At 41.2% G+C, this 10,875-nt stretch overlaps 1 protein-coding gene across 1 annotated transcript; it reads right to left on the bottom strand.

Annotated features, from left to right (window-relative positions):
• Positions 1-2,877: 2,877 nt before the first annotated feature.
• Positions 2,878-4,083, bottom strand: LOC121570106 (gastrula zinc finger protein XlCGF17.1-like; the record flags this gene model as incomplete). The annotated part of the gene is made up of 1 exon (XM_041881594.2): positions 2,878-4,083. A coding segment is annotated over one exon (918 nt), but the record flags the coding sequence as incomplete, so codon positions are not given.
• Between the last annotated feature and the right edge of the window lie 6,792 nt (positions 4,084-10,875).

Raw genomic sequence — 10,875 nt, 5'->3', positions numbered from 1 at the left:
ACTCACTAGCTTCTAGAACTCTGGTCTTCCTAAAACTCACTGGCTTCTAGAACTCTGGTCTTCCTTAAACTCACTAGCTTCTAGAACTCTGGTCTTCCTAAAACTCACTAGCTTCTAGAACTCTGGTCTTCCTAAAACTCACTAGCTTCTAGAACTCTGGTCATCCTAAAACTCACTAGCTTCTAGAACTCTGGTCGTCCTAAAACTCACTAGCTTCTAGAACTCTGGTCGTCCTAAAACTCACTAGCTTCTAGAACTCTGGTCGTCCTAAAACTCACTAGCTTCTAGAACTCTGGTCGTCCTAAAACTCACTAGCTTCTAGAACTCTGGTCTTCCTAAAACTCACTAGCTTCTAGAACTCTGGTCGTCCTAAAACTCACTAGCTTCTAGAACTCTGGTCTTCCTAAAACTCACTATTTTCTAGAACTCTGGTCTTCCTAAAACTCACTAGCTTCTAGAACTCTGGTCGTCCTAAAACTCACTAGCTTCTAGAACTCTGGTCGTCCTAAAACTCACTAGCTTCTAGAACTCTGGTCTTCCTAAAACTCACTAGCTTCCAAAACTAACTGGCTTCTAGAACTCTCGTCTTCCTAAAACTCCTTAGCTTCTAGAACTCTCGTCCCCTTGGAACGAGCCCAAACAAAACTCATCTCCAATACAGAAAACGTGCAGTCAAAATAAATTGTGATCCATGACAACGCACTGGCTAAATGCAAAACACAAATCCTTTTGACTGCCTACCCTTGAGACAATCAGCAACCAAGTTGTCCTTACCACGGACATGTCTGATTTCAAGAGGAAACTCCTGCAATATCCGTAGGAACTTTCCACCTCACTGCGGACCTTATCTCTCTTTTCAGGGTTCACTCGATAGGCATGTTGTTGGTTCGGGGCCGAGTCCCCAATGTCATACTCTAGTACATTTGGGTTGGCACATCTGAGAATGAACCCTGATATTCTACAAGCAGGGCAACAATGTCAATATAATAGTAGCAAAAAATTGTCAGTTGGTTGCATAAATTATAATTACTAAATGTTACATGAAATGTAAATATTATGGAATTTCAAAACAGAATGTACACCCCTTTGTTAATATGTATTGGCAATAATTCACTTAATGGTGAGGCATTGAATAATTAAAAATGTATATTTTGTCAGGCTGGATGTTTGAAATATGAGTAGGTGATTTGAGTCATGCTTCTTCAGTAGTGGAATAAAGACAAGTAGCACTTGAATGTTGTAAAGAAATACTGGAGTGATGTAAGATTGTTAATAAAACTGATTATAGACCAATTTATTATACTGCGTCCATGTTTAAAGGCTGCAAGTACGTTGAAATGAAGTTGTTGTCAAGTCGTTGAAAAAGCGACCTGAAAATACATATTTTCAACTAAAACCGAATGTAAACTCAGCAACAAAAAAGTCCTCTCACTGTCAACTGCGTTTATTTTCAGCAAACTTAACATGTGTAAATATTTGTATGAACATAACAATATTCAACAACTGAGACATAAACTGAACAAGTTCCACACACAAATAATGTGTCCCTGGGGGGGGTCAAAATCAAAAGTAACAGTCAGTATCTGGTGTGGCCACCAGCTGCATTAAGTACTGCAGTGCATCTCCTCCTCATGGACTGCACCAGATTTGCCAGTTCTTGCTGTGAGATGTTACCCCACTCTTCCACCAAGGCACATACAAGTTCCCGGACATTTCTGGGGGGAATTGCCCTAGCTCTCACCCTCCGATCCAACAGGTCCCAGACGTGCTCAATGGGATTGAGATCCGGGTTCTTCACTGGCCATGACAGAACACTGACATTCCTGTCTTGCAGGAAATCACGCACAGAATGAGCAGTATGGCTGGTGGCATTGTCATGTCAGGATGAGCCTGCAGGAAGGGTACCACATGAGGGAGGATGCCTCCTTGCAGCATGCATAAGGCACGTTCACGCAGATGAGCAGGGACCCTGGGCATATTTCTTTTGGTGTTTTCCAGAGTCAATAGAAAGGCCTCTTTTGTGTCCTAAGTTTTCATAACTGTGACCTTAATTGCCTACCATCTGTAAGTCTTAACGACCGTTCCACAGGTGCATGTTCATTAATTATTTATGGTTCATTGAACAAGCATGGGAAACAGTGTTTAAACCCTTTACAATGAAGATCTGTGAAGTTATTTTGGATTTCTACAAATTATCTTTGAAAGACATGGTCCTGAAAAAGGGACGTTTCTTTTTTGCTGAGTTTATATTGGACATCAGGCATAGTCTTCTTTTCAATGTCTTTTCAATGACATTTTGCTACGTGGGAAACCTCAATGTCAAAACACAGTTTTAACATGTCCAAATCAATAACCAATATGCAAAAACAGTTTGTGATATATTGAAAACCGAAACCTAAACTGTCCTATCTACACAAATGTGCCACAATAATCATATTAAAACAAGCACCTTATAAACTGCACAAGCACCAACAATAAGTCACTGATATCGATTATGGGGGAGATCAGGTTGTACCTGCTGTTGAAACTAACACAACTAAAAAAACACATGGAAATGGGAGATAACTTTTACCTCACTGGTTAGAGGACAACCTGCAGAAGACAGTCAGCTACATTTTGGAGTGATGCATTTACATTTATGGGTCGCTAAACAAAGGAACGCAACACTTATTTCATCGATATCATGTTGAAATCAATTGCGCAAGAGGGGGGGAGATGAGGTTGCACGTCCTGTTAAAACTAACAGCTCAAACACCACACGGAATCTGGGAATAATGTGTACATCACTGGTCAGAGGACAATTTGTAGAAAACAGCTAGCTGCATTTAGAAGTGTTGCATTTTGATTCAAGAACGTGGAACACAACTTTTTTTTATATTTTTTTACTTTTTGTTGAATCACATAAATACTCTTTCAATTCATAGCCTGGATTTTTCCCAGAGGCTAATATCCATATCACGCTGAAATAAATTGAACAGGGGGAAATGTTTAGGGTTCTACATTGTGACATTATTAATTAAAATACTCCTTCTACAATGTTAAAACATTCTACATTGTGACATTATTTCATTGATATCATGAAACAACTCATGTATGTATTTTCTGATGTTTGATCAGAGATCTTTTATCAAAGTATCTCTTGTCACATGATCACAGCTATATCATTTATCTCCTGCTAAAAAGTTTCTCTCCTGTGTGTGTTCTCTGGTGTCTCGTCAGATGGCAAGATACAACAAAACTCTTCCCACATTGAGTACAGCTATAAGGTTTCTCTCCTGTGTGTGTTCTCTGGTGCACTATCAGGGAGCTTGACCGAGTAAAATTCTTCCCACATTGAGTACAACTATATGGTGATTTCTCTCCTGTGTGTGTTCTCTGGTGTGATTTTAAATCTATTAAATTAACAAAAGTCTTTCCGCAGTCAGAGCAGTAGTAAGGTTTCTCTCCTGTGTGTGTTCTCTGGTGTCTCGTCAGATGGCAAGATGCATAAAAACTCTTCCCACATTGAGTACAGCTATAAGGTTTCTCTCCTGTGTGTGTTCTCTGGTGCACTATCAGGGAGCTTGACCGAGTAAAACTCTTCCCACATTGAGAACAACTATATGGTGATTTCTCTCCTGTGTGTGTTCTCTGGTGTGATTTGAAATCTATTAAATTAACAAAAGTCTTTCCGCAGTCAGAGCAGTCGTAAGGTTTCTCTCCTGTGTGTATTCTCAGATGTACTATCAGGTAGCTTGACCGAGTAAAACTCCTCCCACATTGATCACAGCTATAAGGTTTCTCTCCTGTGTGTACTCGCTGGTGTATTTTAAGTTCTGATGAAAACTTGCAACGTATCCCACAGTCAGAGCAGCAGTGAGATTTCTTCCCAGTGGGTCTCAGATGGTTTTTCTTAAGGTGTTCTGATCTGGAGAGAGACCTTTCTGCCTCATCAGCATCATGTTGTTGAGCCTCCCCAGAGGATCCACGATAGCCACGTCTCTCTCCTGTGTGAACGACAAAGTCAGACAGATGGTTAAAGAACCACAACAGCAGAAATACACTGTTTATTTGAGGTAAAAGGTGATACCCAGAGCGTACCCATTAAATTGTACAACAATTGATGCCTTAAATTATTTGACAATTGTCTTTTATACAGTCAAGTGAGCAACAATAGTCATATTTTGTCTTGTTTTCACATTAGTAGTAACATCGATGACTGTAGGCTAGAAATAAGTTAAAGTTTAAAGTTGTTGAAATCCTAAGCAGAGTGCCAGACGACTTTTACTCTCCAATATAGGACCCTTTCTGTGTTTGCTGTTTGTTGCTGTGCAACACAATTTGGCTGCAGAAACTCCTCCATGCTAAAAACCTCTAGTTATGGATGTAGTATATCTGAACTCCTCCATGCTAATAACCTCTAGTTATGGATGTAGTATATCTGAACTCCTCCATGCTAATAACCTCTAGTTATGGATGTAGTATATCTGAACTCCTCCATGCTAATAACCGCTAGTTATGGATGTAGTATATCTGAACTCCTCCATGCTAATAACCTCTAGTTATGGATGTAGTACATCTGAACTCCTCCATGCTAATAACCTCTAGTTATGGATGTAGTATATCTGAACTCCTCCATGCTAATAACCGCTAGTTATGGATGTAGTATATCTGAACTCCTCCATGCTAATAACCTCTAGTTATGGATGTAGTATATCTGAACTCCTCCATGCTAATAACCGCTAGTTATGGATGTAGTATATCTGAACTCCTCCATGCTAATAACCTCTAGTTATGGATGTAGTATATCTGAACTCCTCCATGCTAATAACCTCTAGTTATGGATGTAGTATATCTGCATGGAGCAAAAATGGTGAGCAAAGATTTTAGTTTTTCACAATGTATTCTGAATATTACCACACATTATCAGAGCAAGATCGGGAGTGCTACTCATGGAAACTCACATTAAGCTCTGTGTCGTAAAATGCTCTTTGGCTACCTTTGCACACTAAGTGTATGCCAAATTGGCCCATAACTTCACCTAACAATAACATACAGTACCAGTCAAAAGTTTGGACACAACTACTCATTCAAGGGTTGTTCTTTATTTTTACTATTTTCTACATTGTAGGACAATAGTGAAGACATCAAAACTATGAAATAACACATATGGAATCATGTAGTAACCAAAATAGTGTTAAACTAATCAAAATATATTTTATATTTGAGATTCTTCAAATAGCCACCCTTTGCCTTGATGACAGCTTTGCACACTCTTGGCATTCTCTCAAGCAGCTTCATCTGGAATGCTTTTCCAACAGTCTTGAAGGAGTTCCCACATATGCTCAGCACTTGTTGGCTGCTTTTCCTTCACTCTGCGGTCCGACTCATCCCAAACCATCTCAATTGGGTTGAGGTCGGGGGATTGTGGAGGCCAGGTCATCTGATGCAGCACTCCATCACTCTCCTTGGTAAAATAGCCCTTACACAGCCTGGAGGTGTGTTGGGTCATTGTCCTGTTGAAAAGCAAAATGATAGTCCCACTAAGCCCAAACCAGATGGGATGGCGTATCACTGCAGAATGCTGTGGTAGCTATGCTGGTTAAGTGTGCCTTGAATTCTAAATAAATCACAGACAGTGTCACCATCAAAGCACCCCCACATCATCACACCTCCTCCTCCATGCTTCACGGTGGGAACTACACACGCGGAGATCATCCGTTCACCCACATCGCGTCGCACAAAGACACGGCGGTTGGAACCAAAAATCTCAATTTCCACCGGTCTAATGTCCATTGCTCGTGTTTCTTGGCCCAAGCAGATCTCTTCTTCTTAATGGTGTCCTTTAGTAGTTGTTTCTTTGCAGCAATTCAACCATGAAGGCCTGATTTACCCAGTCCCCTCTGAACAGTTGATGTTGAGATACGTCTGTGACTTGAAATCTGTGAAGTCTTTATTTGGGCTGCAATTTCTGAGGCTGGTAACTCTAATGAACTTATCCTCTGCAGCAGAGCTAACTCTGGGTCTTCCATTCCTGTGGCGGTCCTCATGAGAGCCAGTTTCATCATGGCGCTTGATGGTTTTTGCGACTGCACTTGAAGAAACTTTCAATGTTCTTGAAATGTTCCGTATTGTCTGACCTTCATGTCTTAAAGTAATGATGGACTGTCGTTTCTCTTTGCTTATTTGAGCTGTTCTTGCCATAATATGGACTTGGTCTTTCACCAAATAGGGCTATCTTCTGTATACCAACCCTACCTTGTCACAACACAACTGATTGGCTCAAATGTATTAAGAAGGAAATTAATTCCACAAATTAACTTAAGGCACACCTGTTAATTGAAATGCATTCCAGGTGACTACCTCAGGAAGCTGGTTGAGAGAATGCCAAGAGTGCAAAGCTGCCATCAAGGCAAAGGGTGGCTACTTTACAGAATCTCAAATAAAAAATATATTTTGATTTGTTTAACACTTTTTTGGTTACTACATGATTCCATATGTGTTATTTCATAGTTTTGATGTCTTCACTATTATTCTACAATGTAGAAAATAGTAAAAAAATAAAGAACAACCCTTGAATGAGTAGGTGTGTCCAAACTATTGACTGGTAGTGTACATAGTGTACACTAACTGTAAGTTGCTCTGGATAAGAGCGTCTGCTAAATGACTCAAATGTAAATGTAAAATATATATATATATATATCTTTTAAAAATATATTTTCCTTTATTATGGCGGCAGGTAGCTTAGTGGTTAAGAGCGGTGTGCCAGTAACCGAAAGGTCGCTGGTTCTAATCCCCGAGCCGACTAGGTGAAAAATCTGTCGATGTGCCCTTAAGCAAGGCACTTAACCCTAATTGCTCCTGTAAGTCGCTCTGGATAAGAGCGTCTGCTAAATGACTAAAATGTAAATGTATTATTTTCCACTAACCCTACCACCTCTCCCCTAATTGCAGCAAACTAATGAACAACAACACTTAGGCTTCTACTTCCAACTTATACATACTATATACATTTTACGGACACAATCTATTTTACAATAGTTATATTTTGTTTGTTTTTTACATCACTGGGGTCAAGCTTCCTGCCATCCAGGACCTAGATACTAGGCATGTCAGAGGAAAATCGTCAAAGACTCCAGTCACCCAAGTCATAGACTGTTCTCTCTGCTACCGCACAGCAAGCGGTACCGGAGCGCCAAGTCTAGGACCAAAAGGCTCCTTAACAGCTTCTACCCCCAAGCCATAAGACTGCTGAACAATTAATCCCCTCCCTCCTTTGTTTTTACACTGCTGCTACTCGCTGTTTATCATCTAAGCACAGTCACTTTACCCCCTACCGACATGTACAAATTACCTGAACTAACCTGTACCCCCAGCCCATTACCTCGGTACCGGCACCCCCTGTATATAGCCTCATTATTACCTGGACTAACCTGTACCCCCAGCCCATTACCTCGGTACCAGTACCCCCTGTATATAGCCTCATTATTACCTGGACTAACCTGTACCCCGGCACATTACCTCGGTACCGGTACCCCCTGTATATAGCCTCATTATTACCTGGACTAACCTGTACCCCAGCCCATTACCTCGGTACCAGTACCCCCTGTATATAGCCTCATTATTACCTGGACTAACCTGTACCCCAGCACATTACCTCGGTACCGGTACCCCCTGTATATAGCCCCCAGCACATTACCTCGGTACCGGTACCCCCTGTATATAGCCTCGAAGTCGCGAGAGTGTGACTCCCCATAGTATGTTGTACCAAAGTTGACTGACCCTTAAGGGAACCACACTGCCATAAATGCAAGGAAATCCTCACTGGCAGTTATAGAAAGACCCATATACTGTATAGCCATTGATTCTTGAAGAATATAACTTATAAATGCCTCAAATGTATTTCCCCATCAAAAACCAAAACATAAGCTTGTACAGTGGGGGAAAAAGTATTTAGTCAGCCACCAATTGTGCAAGTTCTCCCACTTAAAAAGATGAGAAAGGCCTGTACTTTTCATCATAGGTACACGTCAACTATGACAGACTAATTGAGGAAAAAATTTCCAGAAAATCACATTGTAGGATTTTTAATGAATTTATTTGCAAATTATGGTGGAAAATAAGTATTTGGTCACCTACAAACAAGCAAGATTTCTGGCTCTCACAGACCTGTAACTTCTTCTTTAAGAGGCTTCTCTGTCCTCCACTCGTTACCTGTATTAATGGCACCTGTTTGAACTTGTTATCAGTATAAAAGACACCTGTCCACAACCTCAAACAGTCACACTCCAAACTCCACTATGGCCAAGACCAAAGAGCTGTCAAAGGACACCAGAAACAGAATTGTAGACCTGCACCAGGCTGGGAAGACTGAATCTGCAATAGGTAAGCAGCTTGGTTTGAAGAAATCAACTGTGGGAGCAATTATTAGGAAATGGAAGACATACAAGACCACTGATAATCTCCCTCGATCTGGGGCTCCACGCAAGATCTCACCCCGTGGGGTCAAAATGATCACAAGAATGGTGAGCAAAAATCCCAGAACCACACGGGGGGACCTAGTGAATGACCTGCAGAGAGCTGGGACCAAAGTAACAAAGCCTACCATCAGTAACACACTACGCCGCCAGGGACTCAAATCCTGCAGGGCCAGATGTGTCCCCTGCTTAAGCCAGTACATGTCCAGGCCCGTCTGAAGTTTGCTAGAGTGCATTTGGATGATCCAGAAGAGGATTGGGAGAATGTCATATGGTCAGATGAAACCAAAATATAACTTTTTGGTAAAAACTCAACTCGTCGTTTTTGGAGGACAAAGAATGCTGAGTTGCATCCAAAGAACACCATACCTACTGTGAAGCATGGGGGTGGAAACATCATGCTTTGGGGCTGTTTGTCTGCAAAGGGACCAGGACGACTGATCCGTGTAAAGGAAAGAATGAATGGGGCCATGTATCGTGAGATTTTGAGTGAAAACCTCCTTCCATCAGCAAGGGCATTGAAGATGAAACGTGGCTGGGTCTTTCAGCATGACAATGATCCCAAACACACTGCCCGGGCAACGAAGGAGTGGCTTCGTAAGAAGCATTTCAAGGTCCTGGAGTGGCCTAGCCAGTCTCCAGATCTCAATCCCATAGAAAATCTTTGGAGGGAGTTGAAAGTCTGTGTTGCCCAGCGACAGCCCCAAAACATCACTGCTCTAGAGGAGATCTGCATGGAGGAATGGGCCAAAATACCAGCAACAGTGTGTGAAAACCTTGTGAAGACTTACAGAAAACGTTTGACCTGTGTCATTGCCAACAAAGGGTATATAACAAAGTATTGAGAAACTTTTGTTATTGACCAAATACTTATTTTCCACCATAATTTGCAAATAAATTCATAAAAAATCCTACAATGTGATTTTCTGGATTTTTTCTCTCTCATTTTGTCAGTCATAGTTGACGTGTACCTATGATGAAAAGTACAGGCCTCTCTCATCTTTTTAAGTGGGAGAACTTGCACAATTGGTGGCTGACTAAATACTTTTTTCCCCCACTGTATAATGCCACTGGTTGTAAATAAACACTGTATATCTTCAAAAACAGGTTAAAACTATGATTTTGACCTCATGGATGGCCAGTCCTTGTATTCATAGTGTAGTGAATTCCAGGGGTAGCCCTGAGCTGGACTCAAACCTGGGTCCAGAGACTGTCAAGCCAACACCTTATAACTGTTATACCAAGATGTCTGAACTTCTTGATGAGGTCGCTAGGTTTTGGGTTAAGGTTGCTACAATAACTTTCTCCATGAATTTGAGAGTGGTTACATTTCTCCAGCCCCCAATTTTGCTGCTGTTTAAAACCTAGGTTGCCCCTTTAAAAAAAGCCACACATCAATCAATCAACCAATCTGCAGTTCAAACAATAACAAAGCTGTCATTCCACCACTGTTTTGGTAATAAGATGAGGATGGGACTGGGGAAATGTAACTACTCTCAAAATCATAGACAGACCTATGGATGCAAGGACTGACCATCCATGACATCAATATTATAGTTTTAACCATGTTGAGGCGATACAGTGTTGGTTTACATTTACATTGTTTCTAAACATTGGAGTAGAAAAAGCTTATTTTGGGATCTGATGGGGTACGACAGTTGAACTAAGCTCATGAGGCATGTGTTATATTCTTCAAGAATCAATGGATATATATAAATAATATAAAAGTCCAAATATGGATGTAGTAACTGCAAATTCCCCCTTTAACACCACACATCAGTTCAACAACTGCAGAGGTTGTGCCTCTGTTTTTAAGACAGTACTTACTAGTGTTAATCAGGGCCCGGTTTCTCAAAAGCATCTTACTGCTTAGTTCATCATTAGAACCATTGGATGCCTTAAGATGCCTTTGGGAAACCGGAACCAGATATCCAGTTTCCTCCTCTTCTTCCTCCTCCTTTTTCGATGTGACAGTCATCTCCTCCTCCTCTTCTTTCACTGTAACATCCTCCTCCTCTTTCACTCTGAACGCGTCTTCCTCTTCTTTCACTGTAACATCCTCCTCCTCTTTCACTCTGAACGCGTCTTCCTCTTCTTTCACTGTAACGTCTTTCTCTTCTTCTTTCACGGTAACAGCTTCACCCTCTACTTGTTTTTGTATTGTAACATCCTCCTCTTCCTCCTCCTCTTTCACTAGAGCTTCTTTCTCCGTCCAGCAGACCTCCTCTTCTTTAGCAGGAGGAGAGTAGCTTAGTGACCTCATGGTCGGGGATGTTAGCTAGCTAGGCTAGTGCTAACTTAACCAGCCAGCTAGCTGACCAATAACAACAACACCGTAAATATGAAATTAAATGGGATAACTAACTAGACGACAGAAGTGGGTTTAAAACACAGTGGCTAATATACACGAAAGCGTCTA

This window comes from Coregonus clupeaformis, chromosome 7 (assembly GCF_020615455.1).
Source record: "Coregonus clupeaformis isolate EN_2021a chromosome 7, ASM2061545v1, whole genome shotgun sequence".
NCBI lineage: Eukaryota > Metazoa > Chordata > Actinopteri > Salmoniformes > Salmonidae > Coregonus > Coregonus clupeaformis.
Note: the sequence above shows the minus strand (reverse complement) of the source record. Positions and strands in the feature narration are given on the sequence as shown.